Raw genomic sequence first — 15,666 nt, forward strand, 5'->3', positions numbered from 1 at the left:
GATAACAGACTGAAACTCAGGTGCTAACAATGACATCTACAGCCCAGGTGGTAACGAAGACCAATGTGCAGAATGTAAGGTGTAAGAATGAAGGCAAGCATGAGATTTTTCCGACCGAAAATTGGCTCTAGAGGCCATTTTTGAGATTCGCATAAATCCGTTGAGAAAATCAGAGGGGTGGAGGTGGGGTGAGGTTTGTTTCCGACCCACGAAGGTTGCATGAACGTTGTCCGACATATCGACAAGACAGACCCACAGCGTTTGCTAAAATACCCCATGTGTGGATAAGTAAACCAATTGAGAATAAGTGTTCCGTTGCTCCTCTGTCATCATTCAGCTTATCCGTATTCAGTCGGAATTACAAAACTCACTTGTGGGCTTCACGACTTGCAAAGATTTCGTCGATCGTCTTCAGTCATTGACAAAATGAGAAAACTCACAAAGGATTAGAGGGTATTTGCAGCAGAGATCAATAAAGGAGTGAATAATAAGTGGAACTGGGTCTGGCAAGATGAGATTGTGAAAACAGAAGTGAAGAATAAAAAAATAACTTTACGGGTAGGCGACGTCATTCACAAAATTGACACCGCGGGCAAGGCCAAGTGCGATTGGTGTCAGATTGTATGGGTGCAACTCTTCAGTTTAGGCATGTAAATCTGTTTTCACATTTGCATTAAAAACGGAGCATCCATTTTTTAGAAGAAAAAAGAAAGAAAGAAAAAGCTGATGGGCCGTTCTGTATCGTTTACCGATGATCTGTCAAAAATGAAAACGGAATGCTCTTTCGAAAGCATCGTTTGTTGACCCCTTGAGAGGCGATCCAGTGACTTGTCAGAGCATCAAAATCGAAGTCCCAAAGTTTCTTAACGCACTGTGAAAAGCAGGCACGCGCGGACATGCACACACATGCCGTCGATCACACACACACACACATAGCACAGACTTGTGAGCGCGCACGCACAGATACATCAGTGTGCACGATCTCCGTCCCTGTCAAGCCACAAGGGCTGTGGGTACATCTGCTTGTCCCTCTGTTCATTCAGCAGAAGCTGCCAACGTTTGCCATTGTATGCACAAGTAACATTCAGTGTTGCGATTGAAACAGATCAAAACTTTGTAGCAACTTATTGACGTCAGTGCCTTTTCTGACACAGCCGACGCTTCTGTAGTACAAACAGTTCATGGCAAGAGTCAGTGTATTTAGATTTGAGACCTATAGCCGGCCAGATTACTGAAGTTACACATACACGCACAGACACAGAGCTGAACTCAATGCGCGAGCGCGCGCTCGCACGCACACACATACACATACACACACACACACACACACACACACACACTTTGAAAAAAAAACTGCAAAAAAACATGAATGCATTCACATATACACATACTATGTTTCTTATTTTATCTCTTTCTCCTTCACACTTGCACATGTGCACACATAATATTATGAACACTCACACAATCACACAAAGCTTAATGATACACACATGCGCGTGCACTCTCACACGCACTCTCTCTCTTTCAAGCACACACACACGGAGATTGAAAACACACACACACACACACACACACACACACAGAATTGTATTTAAAGCAATGCACACATACAAACTTGCACTTTTTCCTCCCACCTTCCCCCCTCTCTATGTGTCTCTTTGTCCCTCTCTCCCTCTTTCTGTCTGTCTCTCTCTCTTTCTTGCCTATACACACACAGTTGTATTGAAAAGACACACACACACACGGAGAGAGGGATCTATTGAATTTGAAAGCAGTGCATATACATGCACAAATACAACTTGCATTCTTTCCTCCTACCATCTCCCCTCTCTTTCTGTCTGCCTCCCTCTCTGTCTCTCTCTTGTTTACACACAGTTGAATTGAAACCACACATACACACACGTGTGCACACTCGCGCTCGCTTGCTGTCTCTCTCTCTCTCTCTCTTTCTCCACTGAACACACACACACCACTGTCAATGACTGTGGCAATTTTGGCATTGAGCCAAGACACTGACCACTAACTCCAGCTGAGAATCCTTGACTGCTGAAAGTGATATAACCAGTCACAGACCCACCCCCTCCTCCCTCCAGTCATTCCACTTCCCCCTTTCTTGCCTCAACCAACGCACATGCCTGTCAGTGGAACAGAGACTACAGCTGAAGAGACCAGATGGTCAGTTATATTGGTACAGTGCAAACTTGCATGCTAAGAATATTTTCCTTGAAAACACACACACACACACACACACACACACTCACTCACTCACTCACTCACTCACTCACAGTTTCAGGAGAAGTCCACGCCGACGCGGGCATTGAAATCCCCAAGGATGATCAGCCTGTCCTTTCTGTCTACCGCTGAAATGGTGCGGCTGAGCTCCTCGTAGAAAGCTTCTTTGATGTCATCAGGGTTGGTCATCATCGGGGCATAGCAGCTGATGACTGTGGCGAAGCGATCCTTGGACAGCTTCAGACGCAGGGTCATCAGCCTGTTGTTTATCATTGCTTATGGCATGAACAAGATGATTAAGGAAAGCGACTTTCAGCAGTGTCAATGTCCAACTTGTAAAAGCATACTTTGGCTTGGAAAGTGTGCTTGGACGGAGGGGTCTGAGGGTTATTCTGGAGGTCTTGCCTGAAGATGTACGTTCACAGTTCAGACGGGATGAGAGGGGAGGGGTGTTAGAAATATCCCACCAACAGTATCCAGCATTAAATTGTTGAAATTCCCCAGCATTTTGACACTAACATACATGTCTCTCACTACCTATGATTTTATATTCACTAAATGACAAGGAAAGGAACAAAAAAAACTGTTCACGGCAAGATAACCTCACTGTCCCACTCGCCTTTTACCTCCCTCCCCTATTCCCTTATATAGAATCAGCTCAGATTGTTTTTTTGAATTAATTGAAATTGTTCTAGAAATGCCAAGGGAACATTATAGATTCACTAAACAGACCATTAAAAAAAAAAGCTGTCGACGTTTCGACAATGGCCATATTGGCCTCTGCGACCTACAGATCCTGATCCTGAGTAAAGAAGGATGGGTATGGGAACCGTCCCCTTGGTTCTGTTCAAACGTGGAGAAAGGATATTATGGAACAAAGAACAGTGTCAATTTTTTTATTTAATTGTAATCGGGAAAGTATCGTCTATAAACAACGCAAAATGGTCCACATGTTGGTACGACTACAAGAAAGTAAAGCATAGAAAGTTTTGCTTCAGTATTCTAGTTACTAACGTATGGATTCAACTGTCACCTCATTTAAAACGAGCACCATTTACTACGCATTCAAGAATCAACTGGACAATTCTCAGTACAAAACTCTTGACTATTTTTAGAGAGTTTGAGGAACAAATAAAGTGTACATAACTAGAATCTCAGTCTTCCAGAATATGTCATGAAACAAACAAGGGACTGTTTAAAAGCTTCAAAGCTTGCTTAGTCCCTATCCTCCTCCTCCTACTACTACAACAGATGTTTGCAGGTTTTCCCGCGCACTTTGTTTTAAAGTAATTTTTTTTAACTCGCATCCCAGAAATTACCCTAAAAGCGAAGAGTACCATTCTGCCCCCCCTTAGCCATTCTTGTAATCTTTCTTAAGATTTTTTTTTTTTTTTTTTTTTTTTTTTTTTTTTTTTAATAAGCACCCGGTTGTTAACCATGACAAAACATTGCGCATCAAAAGACAGTGGAGTGGAAATCTTGCTACAACAAAAGTACCGTTCAGCCCCCCTAACCATTCTTCTCTTCAATTTTGTTTGAAGCCGGGTTTTTTGTTTGTTTGGTTGGTTTTTGGTTTTTTTTTTTGTTTTTGGTTTTGTTTTTTAAAACCCAGTTGTTAACCACTTCAAAACATTACGCATCGAAAGACAGCTGACTGCAATCTTAAGATTAAGCCCACTATCTTCGTCTTTTGGGCGGAGCGGGAGTCAGTAGAAAGGAAATCTTGCCAGAAACAAACTACCAGTCCTGGCGTCAAAGTCGGCCGCTCTCCCTGTCCATGTCACAGCCTGAGGGGTGAACCGACCGCGTGCCAGTGAGTTGTGTTCCAGCCCAGGCACAAAAATAATCACACAACGCTACTGAAAGCGTGTGCGTCGATGAACTCGTGCCTGCCACCGCCGCAGCACAAGTCAGTTTAGCATAAGTATCTGTTCACTAATACACGTCTGTGTGTGTGTGTGTGTGAACTTACGATGGCAAATGTTTTACTGAGGGTAAACTGGATAAGTTGAAAACTTCTTTGCACCATTCACACACACACACACACACACACACACACACTCCAATGAAGAAAGTGGTGGGGGTTTTTTTTTGGTTTTGGTTTTTTTTGTTTGTTTTTGTTGTTGTTTTGTTTCGTTCCTTTTTTTTTAAACACATACGCACGCGCACGCACGTAGACGCGCACACACACGCATATATATGGAGACAGACAGACAGAGACAGAGAGAGAGACAGAGAGAGAGAGACAGAGAGTAAATGAGCATCGGCAAACTAGAAGAGGCGAATTTGGTGACATAGGCGAATCGGGAATTAACTAAACGGGACGACTCCTCGGCTATACCTATAGCTGTTGGAGGCCACATGTCACAATGGATCATCCTGGATTCTGTGGCTGAATAAGGAAGAGTTGCGCCCTGAAGGTCAATCTGTCAAGCAAGAACGTTAACTATGCCTTTTCGCCTTCGAAGCTGTCTGAGGAATGTGTGACAGTAGATATTTCGGTGCCGGTGGTTGTGAAATATTATTTTGGGAGTATAGCAGCTTTAGAATAGATACGCACTATTATTTCATCAATGTATGCTTTGTTGGGTTTTTTTTTTTGTTTTATTTGTTTGTTTTTGTTTTTGGGTTTTTTTTATATATATAATCTGCACAATGCCTCCTCTTGGTTTTTGAGTAGCCTACATAATTATTTGTTTGAAGTCAGTGAGTGATACGTGATACAGCGGAGGAACAAAAGTAGCAAGCTTCCTTTACCAGTTAAGGGGCGGGGATGGTGGGGGGGAGGGATGGGACCATACAAGCAAAATCGATGTGAACACATATGCTTTGTCATTGAGCCGCGTAGAGCAATAATAAAAATTTAATTTTGTCTAGTGGAATGACAGACAATTAAAACCTTGAAATGTTTCAAATTGATTTGTTATTGTTTTTTCCCCTTACTTCAGTCATCAAGAGCTGTCATGTGTGTACATGCATGCGTGCGTGTGTGTCACAACATCAGATATTTTTTCACGATATCCTGGGGCTCTCAAGTTTATGCATGTCGAACATCTGCCAGTCAACATGCAGTGTAGCATTCCCTGAATTACCACTGACGTTGAACGCATCATGATCATCCCATACAACTTCTGCACATGTACCTCATTTCGACCGTCTTAAAACTGAAAAAAATAAACAAGAGAAGAAAAAAAAACCTTATAATTACGGTTAATTGCCGTCCGGTTCTTTTGTGTGTGCTTTTCCTGGCAATCCCGATCCTGCAGAGAAAATCAATTTCGCTTAATCATCATGGATACTTGTAATATAATAATAGTGTCGTGCCTGTCCTGGGTCAGAGACCAAACTCCAGTCTATGCGCTTTCCAAATCAGTTACTCTGATGACTGAGTCATTAGCACAACAGGCTGCCTACCTGGTAAGACGGAGCCGCCGACAGACTAAATTTTACTGCTATCTTAGTACTTCTATTCAATACTGATTTGCCGGTTCACGGCTGATTCATGACTGTTTCCAACACTGCTACCGAGTACCGCAGCCAGGACGGTCTAAGCCAGAGCGTTCGGTCCATTCTTGATTCGGCGGTTCGGCATTGTACATCAATGTTTACTTTCTTTTTTAAGCAAATAAAAATTTATGTTGTAGCGCATGCGGGTCGATCTGCACGCTTTGACACCTCCTTGAAACTGAACTCAGTGACATTATTCCGGCAGTGAAATGAAACTCAAGGCCTATTGAAAATTTTCGCTATCTTTTTCCCGTGTCACCCAAAAGAAAGGGAACTTGAAAGGGACGGTTTTGAAATTATTAACACTGACAGGCGTGGCGGGGCCCGTAGTGGAGCCTGGGACTCAGTACAAAAATATGAAAAGCTGTGGACTGAACTATGAATAGATGCCTTCCCAGCCGTAACTAAAACTTCAGTGGACTGTCAACTGAGTTAAACTGGGTTATGACCGACCCCGACTGAAGCAGTAGATGGAAGACGGTATTTGTGAATCTGTGACTGACAAGACAAAGACGTTTTCTTTATTGGGGAGGGTAATAAATAAGGCGGGAGGAACATGCTCCTTTTCTTCAGTCTTCTTCTTCTTCTCAGTTTTCTTCTTTAAAGGACAAAGAAGAAGAAGATGTGTAGTTTCCAAAACGTGTGATTCATTTTGCCTCTTGCTCGTGACATACACATCGAGTGTCGCACGTACAACAGCAAGTTAGCATTGCAGAGAATCGAACAGCTTTATTATTTATTCACCTTTTTTTTTTCTTTTTTTTTTTCCCCAAGGCCTGACTAAGCGCGTTGGGTTACGCTGCTGGTCAGGCATCTGCTTGGCAGATGTGGTGTAGCGTATATGGATTTGTCCGAACGCAGTGACGCCTCCTTGAGCTACTGAAACTGAAACTCACTCACTCACTCACTCACACAAAGAGTTTAACACACAGAGAGTTGTATTTAAAGCAGTGTACATACATGAACTTTTAACTCTTTCCTCCCATGTCCGGCTAGTCCGACCCCTATTCTCATTCTCTTTGTCTGTCTGTCTGTCTCTCTTTCTCACATACACAGAGTTGCATTGAAACCACACACACACACACACACACACACACACACACACACACATGAGACACGATTTTGAAAATCATGCCCCCAAGGCTGACTTTATAGGTTTGGAAGCAAAAACGCTTCAGTTTAGGAAGAATTGGACTGATTTTTTGTCTTCTGTGGGTTGGAATACCTCAGCAGCATTGATGACCCGCAAGTGCAGATTTTATGGTTTGAAATGTAGAAAAACCTTCAGCTTCAGGGGGCTTCGCCCCCAGGTCCCTACCTTTCAGACTCGATCACAATTTCCCAGTCTCATGCCTGGAAGGGGTTGTGTCTTGACAGGGCTGATTGTATTGTGTTGTGTTGACAGTTGAAGACAACACCAGGGACGTTATCAAGAAAGCAGCCAGAGCTGTGGGCTCTCTTAGTGACACAGGTAAGTGTATCAGTTGTGTGTGGCGTTCTTGATTTGGTGTCTTTTTTAAACCCTCCTTGGTAAGAATTTTCTGACTGCAGGTAGTTACTTGTAGGACTCTGTGATAGGAACAGAGGAAAAAATATAGGAGTCTTGGCGAATCAAAGGTGTACATGTATGTGTTGTCTGTGATAATAAGGAGAGGTAAGAGATGAATGTGTGTGTGTCTGTGTGTAACCTCAACTTATTTACACTTTGATGTGTGTCATATAGTATGCTGCACCTTATGTATTGTTAGATTTTTTTTATTTGAAAGATGTTCCTTAACCCTCAAAGTGCTGGATATAATAAAACATACTTACAGAAATCATGCTTAAAACAAAGGGATAGTTTGCCTCCGCTACCTGTGCTCTGATTTGGGGCATTTGTATGCTTATCAGTAAGAATAAATAGGTAAACCTATACATTTTTGGAAAGTAGAGTGAATGAAGAATCAGATAAAAGTAAGAAAAAGGCTGTACCTTGTAAGTAGTTGGAGATATTCCACAGGATATAAACAACAAATTTTGCAAACTTGTTTTCCAAAAACGTCAACCACAATGTTTATAGGTATTTTCACATCTTTTACAGAGTCAAAATCTCAAAATTGGCATTAAACTGTGCAGAAAATGTTCTGGCTGCAGAATCATGAAATGAATATAACTGAAACAATGAAATTATAAGCACTGTATTATTTGTTTGAGACACACCCACCGACGCCACGCACGCGCACATCTACAATACTTTATGCAATCACAGGCAAAAACAGAAATAAATATTTTCTTTTAGTTCATGTTCCTTTCAAAAGCAGCAAGAATGCTTTAAATCAAAATAATTTCCAGTTTTCTAGCTTGATTTGGTCAAGAAATCGCAATAGACCCATGCCTAACCCACTTTACCACCCCTCCCCACCCCCATCACCCACCCCCCAGTTTTTGTGGCTGGAGACACAAAACTGAATGAACAACAAGCAAGCCAGCATGCCCAAGTGTCAAAATAACAAAGCCGTTTTCACCAGAATCCCTGTCAGCAAATGAATCATCACTAGTGACAAGGTCACTCATTTCCTGAGCTTTGTCAACTTCAGTGTCACTCATTGTTTACAAAAAATACGAAGATCTGGACTTATAAACTCGGTCAAAGTTTGTGCAAACACAAGCAGGGAGGCAGTAACACCAGAACGAGGCAGTTTTACGAAGGCTGCCGAGCATAGCCATACGATATCGGACCTTATGTAAACAGAGCCACGATCGTGGCCCATCGCACTTTACCAGGAAAGCCACGATCGTGGCTCATCGCGCTCTCCGGGTTAAAATCCAGATTGCCTTGTCAGAGTAAAATGGGGTATGTGAATCTCACACATGTGGTGAGGAATAAGTGATCAGGGTGTGAAGGAGAAGAGTTAATCCATATCAGCATTTGGTGGGCTATGGAAATATGAACATACTTAGCATGCACACACAGGAAAGTGGAGTATGGCTGCCTATATGGTGGAGTAAATTAACAAAACGGTCATATAAGTAAAATGTTTCATGTCTGTAAGTATGTATGTGTGCTTGACTGAAACCTGACAGAATGACACAGGAAACGATGAGCGCCTTTGATCATCATCATCATCACCATTATCTGTGTGTGGTTGCAGAGTTCAGCATGTCCTTCAACCCAGACATCTTCCAGCCACACGTGGTCCATGCTGACCCAGAGGTAAGACTGCAGTCATCATGACTGCCTCTTTGGATATTTCTGTGTTCAGTCAAACGTTAGGCTTTTCTTCTGAAATTTAAAAAGGATCCTGACTTTGTTTGGATGAAATGTTGTCAGACTGTGTTGTGGTGACGTTATTTCCACAGTGTGATAATCAGATGTTGTTCAATATGGGGTTTTACTGTGATGTCATTTTCATCAGAATGATCATCCAATCCAAAATGCTGCAGTATCTAGATTAGTTGAAAGATGTATTTCGCTTAGAATTCCCATTTTTGCATTGGTTGAAAGTATGAAAAAAAAAAATCAATTCTTTCCACATTTAAATCAGTATGTCAGTAGATCACAAATTTTCCACTAGAACTCTCCCCTTATTCACTGAAAATGACGACAGTTTCCCTTTCAGTTTTCGTTTTATTTTCTCCCATGTCTGGATCTTCAAAAGTGCACCCATGATTTCCATTGATAAGATATATATTCAGATGTCTTTGACTTCAGACTTCAGACTTTCTTATGTCCTCATAAACTTAGGAAATTTTCTTTCAAGCATGTAAAAACACAGAATACCCACACATGTCCTCCCCCCCTTCTTCCCTCACGATGCGCAAACATGCAGCACACTTGCAAGCACACACATGCATGCACATGTATTTGTGATACCTACCCACCCACCCAGCACACACCCCACACACATATTCGTTGTGCACAATGCTATTGCTCAAAGCAGACCTTCCTACTACTATGATTCGTCCATAGTTTCTACGATTCAAGCCCCCTGACTACGGGGAAAAACTACGATTTTGCTGACCGCGAAACCTTAAACACACATGCACACTTACACACAGCAGATGCTAAGAAGCGCCGCACATATTTGTCTCTGAAGAATCGTCACTGAAGATGAACTTTCGTAGCAAGTGACGTCAACGTTTTCATCCCCCCCTCCCTCCCCCCCCCACCACCCAGTATTGCTGAGATTACGTAAACACACACACACAGACTTGATGATAAAGCAGTGCACTGACATGGCTGCAGTGATGTTTAGATCTGGATCTAGATATTCATTTCCACATTACATGCGTGAAATATGATTTTCTTCAAATGCACTTGCGACCTCTGCCTCTAATTTGGATGGCCTGGTACATTTCATTCTCGCCGTTGTCCTTTGTGGAGTTTAATTGAAAACACATACACACATTGCGCACGCACACACACACACACACACATAAACACATGCACACTCTCTCTCTCACACATACACACACATGCGTGCACACACACTCGCACACACACTCACTCACACAGAGTTGTATTGAAAAGAATACACATGCACTTACAAATGCACTTACACACACATTATGTCTCATACTTACATGTGCTCACGCACGCCCACACACACACACACACACACACACACACACACACACACACACACACACACACACACACACACACACACAGAGAGCTGAATTGAAAACTCACACATACACACACACACTCTCTCTTTCCCAAACACACACACACATACACACACACACACACACACACACACACACCACAGCTGAATTGAAAAACACATGTGCATACACACACACTCTTTCTGAAACATACACACTCTTTCTCTCTTTTTCAAACACACACACACACACACACACACACACACACACACACACACACACACACACACACAGTTGCATTGAAAACAAAACACAAAGCATATAAACTCACTCTCTCTCTCTCTGGCATAGACACACACTTTCTCCACATCCTCGTCCCTCTTTCACCACACACACACAGAGCTGAATTGAAAAAACACACACACACATACACTCTATCACTCTCGCAAACACACACACACACACACACACACACACAGAGCTGAATTGGGAAAAAAAAACACATACTCTCTCACTTTCGCAAACATACACACACACACACACACAGAGCTGAATTGGAAAAAAAAAACACACACACACATACACTCTCTCACTCTCTCACACGCACACACACACACACACACACACACACACACACAGCTGATTAAAAACAAAATACAAAGCATATACGTTCTCTGTCTCTCTCTCAGGCATACACACACACTTTCTCCCTACCCGAAGCCCTCTTTCACCACACACACAGGGTTGAATTGAACACATACACTCAAACACATTTTCTTTTGGCTCACTTAAAATAAAATGCCCGTCAGCAAAAAAAAAAACAAAAAAACTGACGCACCCTTCACTTATCACCATGCACACATCAATTATTATGTAAAAAGAAAAACATGTGGGTAAGATACTATTACATTCAGAGTGTAACAACTATCCATACTTCGCCATGATTCTCCAAAGGCCCTCTCTGCTAACAGTATCGAAGGCCTTGGTCAAATCGACATAGGTGGAGTAAAGGTCGGCGTTCTGTTCCTGACACTTCTCCTGGAGCTGACTGGCAGCAAACACCATGTCGATGGTCCCGCGTTCTTTCCGGAAGCTACACTGGCTGGCTGGTAGGAGACCTTGCTCAAGGTGCGCTATGAGACGGTTGAGTAGCACTCTGGCCAGAGTCTTGCCTGCGACGGACAGCAGGGATATTCCACGATGGTTATCACAGGCCTGACGATTTCCTTTGCGCTTGTACAGGTCTATGATGGAAGCGTCTTTGAAGTCCTGTGGAACTGCCTCATGCTGCCAGATGAGCTGGAACAGCTGATGAAGCTTCTCAGTCAGCGCCATACCACCTTCTTTGTAGACCTCAGCTGGAATGGAGTCTGAGCCAGGGGCTTTGCCATTGGATAGCAGACAGATAGCTTTCTGGGTCTCCTCCAAAGTTGGAATGGCATCCAGCGACTCACTGACTGGCACCTGGGGAGTCGGTCGAAGGCTTCATCACTGATGGTGGAAGGGCGGTTCAGTACGCTGTCAGTGTTCAGCCCATCTCTCAAGGATCCTGTCCTTGTCAGTGATTAGGATAGAACCATCAGCACTGAGGAGTGGAGCAGATCCGGAGGTGGTGGGACCATAGACTTCTTTCAGGCCGTTATACAAGTTCTTCATGTCGTTCCTGTCTGCAAAGCCCTGGATCTCATCAGCTTTGTTGCTCAACCAGGAATCCTGCATCTGCCGCAGCTTCCGCTGGATGGTGCTGCGTGCGCTCTTCAGTGTGTCTTTCTTTGACTGTGACTTGGGTTCTTCAATGTGGGCTCTGTAGGCTTGGCGTTTGTCTTCCAGCAGCTGCTTGATCTCAGTGCAGTTCTCATCAAACCAGTCTTTGTGCTTCCTGGCAGAAGGCCCAAGGCACTCCATGGCAGTGTTGTACACCGTCTCATGCAGTGCGCCCCATGCTGCCTCCACATTCTGGTTGTCCAGCAGGGTGGACTCGAGGCGTTCCTCCAGGGTACTCAAACACACACACACACACACACACACACACACACGTGCGTGAGCTCAGAGATGCTCTCTCTCTCTCTCTCTCTCTCTCTCTCTCTCTCTCTCAAATACACACACACACACACACACACACACACACACACGTGCGTGAGCTCAGAGATGCTCTGTCTCTCTCTCTTTCTCTCTCTCTCTCTCTGTTTATACTTTATGGATATAAAACATAACCAGCTTTGCTCTCCTAATGCAGTCCCCAAGATCCCCTCACCTGTTATGGTAAATTTCACAATCTTGGAATCATACCTCTGCATACAGATAAAAACTAAGAGAGAGAGGAATGTGTCATGAATAAGATAAATGATGGTAACTGTAAGTCAGCCATTTTATGTTGGTGATTTTGTTGCATGCTCCTTTTTGTCTTTGGAGACTGGTGTCTCTGTATGTGATTACTGAAAGCTTCCCTTGTGTTTGACAGTTAGCCCTAATTCATGTCTTGGTTAGTACAAAGAAGATGTAATGAAGAGTGTATTAAAGTGGAAATGCCGCCATGCCCATACTACTGAAAACAACCATAAAACTGCTGAAAACTGGGGTTCTACTACTGAGAGGTATTTGGGAGTGTAGGCAGGTCTGCTCAAAGTTATCACTTAAATAGCACACTGACCACTTTAACTTTTGTGAAGTTCGAAAAGAAAACCCATCAAAAAAGCATTAAAATGTACACCAAACAGTATTGTGTAGCACTAGATGTTCCCCATGTGTATGTTTTTTTGTTGTCCAGGGGGAGATGTTCCAGAGAGAGAAACAGTTGGTGAAGGACGCAGCAGAGTTCCTGGTGCTACATCAGATCCCCACACTGGTCAGTGTCACAGCGTTCGCTGCCTGCCTGCTGAGGGATGCCAAGGGTGGGGGTGTGGGGGGGTCCATCTGTAGTGATAGATAGTGGTCTTGAATGAGTGAACGGATATGTTTTGAGAAATTCTGTGTGTTAGTGTTTGTATAGTGATGCTTGCATTTGTGTGTGTGTGTGTGCATGTTTTGTTAGTGTTAAATATATATATGACTTCATTGCGTAAGTGACACATACCCAGCTGTTGAAAAATAACAAGATGCATATACAAGCCCATCAGTTAGCTGCAGTTCCCTCCCTTCGTTTCTTGCCCTCTTCTGCTCTTCCATTATACCCACCTTTCACTCACTCTCCTCTTGTTCTTTCTGTGCCACTCTCTCCATTAATCTCTGTTCTGTTTTTCTAGCAGCATAATCATGCAGCATAGACAAAAAATCATAACTTTTTTGTTTACCCCTTGCATTGAAGGCTGTATTTTTCCTTGAAACATATGATTAGCAGTTCCATTTTACACACTAGGCACAATTTCACTGAAAAAAAAAAAAAGAAAAGAAAGAAAACGATCATGAGTGACTTTCACTTAGTTTCTGTGTGGCTGAAGAGTGTGTTGAGAAACATGAGACTGATGGTGGTGATGGTGTTTGTTGCAGATCAGCGACTGTTTAGACCACACTGCCTCTCCCATTGACGGCATCACCTTGTCTGAAGCTATGCATGCCAGGTGAGTGATCTGTTCTTCAAGCACTTGAATTACCGTCATACTAATGCCCTCCTAGCTCTGAGCTCAGTGTTTCCAGCAATTTTAAGTTCTTTTTTCCCTGCAGAGATCAGATTCTTGCAATAACGTTTCTTCTTTTCTTTTCTGTTTTTGTTGTTTGTGAAAACTTTACCTTACATCTTTAACTGTCAAAATAAGTGGGAAACAGATAGCCAATACTGTGTTTCCTGTGACAGTACTGTAAAGGAGGGTCCCAGGTATGTGTGTGCCAAATGGCATGCTTATGCTTCAACTCATATTTGCAGGGTTTGCCCAAAATCCCTACCAAAGCTGCTGTACATGCAGAAGACATAATGGAACATATTGATAAAACTGGAACTGTTTCCTTATTTTATTTTATTATCTTGAGTTTCTATCTCTCTGTCTCTTTCTCTCTCTGTCTCTGTCTCTCTCTCTGTGTCTCTGTCTATCATACCTATTCATTCATCCAACACAATGTTATATGGTGAAACCGGCAGATACCCTTTGTACATAAAAACATTTGTGAAATGCATTATCTAGTTTTGTGTGTGTTCTGATGATAAATAAATACCGATAAATTACATAACAACAGAATGGGTGGCTGAGTTTGGTTATATTATTCCTTTTTCCTTTTTATTTTATTTTCTAAGTGTTTATTTCATTTGTTTAAATGTGAGGAACTTTGAAAAAGAATGTGAGAGAGTATGTGAGAGGTACTGGATCGAGCAGAATGTGTTCTGCTATTCTTGTGTTAAACAAAAATAACCCGTCCCCCCTTGTCAATAGACCTTTGCAGGTAATGACAATAAAGTGTCAAAGTGTCTCTATCTGTTGTCATGTTTACTTTTCAGTTATTTTGTTGATGTTGTCTAGTCATTGGTCAGCCAGTAACTTCTGTCAACTTTGAAAGATTTTCTTTTTCATTCATCTCAAAATGAAGACACATCTCAAGTACATTGGGAATTACTTCATTGTGTGATAAAATCCTGGGTCTTGAGCATCATGTGATTTTGTACTTTTGTGTATGATGACAGTGTGTTGTTTTTATCACAATCGTTGATGCTGTGATGTTGCAGCTGTCGTAGTTACCTTTCTATCATTGTTGTTGTTCCACAGGGGCATCAACATGACATAGTTTTTATCAGTCATTGATGCTGTGATGTTGCAGCTGTTGTTACTTTATCATTGTTGTTCCACAGGGGCATCAACATGAGGTACCTGGGCAAAGTGGCAGAGATGTTCTCCAAGTATTCCTCAGTGGGATATGTCTTTGTGAGTCTGCTTTCTTTGTCACTCTGTCTCAGACTCATTTTCTCTAGGATTTTATTATGTTCTTTTTTGGTTCTTATTAAGTGTGTTGGGCTTTCTTCCTTGAGATGTCTGCAGTAAACTGGTGGTTATAAGTAGTGGGAACAATGATAGAGATAACATTGGCATGGTAACAATGATAGAGATAACATTGACATTATTAGTTAAAGTGTCAGTTTTATAGAGGCATTTAAGTTCCTGGACTACCCCTATACACTACACCACATCTGCTTCAAGAAGAAATAAGATACAACTTTAATCAACTGTCATTTTTGTAGCTTCTCCAAATAAGCTTTTTTTTGTGTGAAAACAGAACAAAATATATTTTTAACTTTCATGATATTGGTGTCAAGTGCTGACAGTGTGGTGTGTGTGTGTTGTTATAGAACATTGGTGTTGAAACCAACGTGTTGTATGTGTTGTTACTGAACATAGCAGTGGGGGAACTGGTGGTATG

General features: G+C 42.3%; 1 protein-coding gene across 1 annotated transcript in view; it reads left to right on the forward strand.

Moving 5' to 3' along the window:
• LOC143274997 (clustered mitochondria protein homolog) overlaps nucleotides 1–15,666 on the forward strand; it is a 76,504-nt gene that overhangs the window by 41,431 nt on the left and 19,407 nt on the right. Inside the window, exons 20-24 of the mRNA XM_076579044.1 lie at nucleotides 7,145–7,210; nucleotides 8,871–8,932; nucleotides 13,094–13,171; nucleotides 13,813–13,883; nucleotides 15,101–15,173. Of these exons, the coding sequence (XP_076435159.1) occupies nucleotides 7,145–7,210; nucleotides 8,871–8,932; nucleotides 13,094–13,171; nucleotides 13,813–13,883; nucleotides 15,101–15,173 (350 nt within the window). The remainder of the gene's footprint in view (nucleotides 1–7,144; nucleotides 7,211–8,870; nucleotides 8,933–13,093; nucleotides 13,172–13,812; nucleotides 13,884–15,100; nucleotides 15,174–15,666) is intronic.

Source organism: Babylonia areolata, chromosome 29, assembly GCF_041734735.1.
Source record: "Babylonia areolata isolate BAREFJ2019XMU chromosome 29, ASM4173473v1, whole genome shotgun sequence".
In the NCBI taxonomy this organism is placed as follows: Eukaryota; Metazoa; Mollusca; class Gastropoda; order Neogastropoda; family Buccinidae; genus Babylonia; species Babylonia areolata.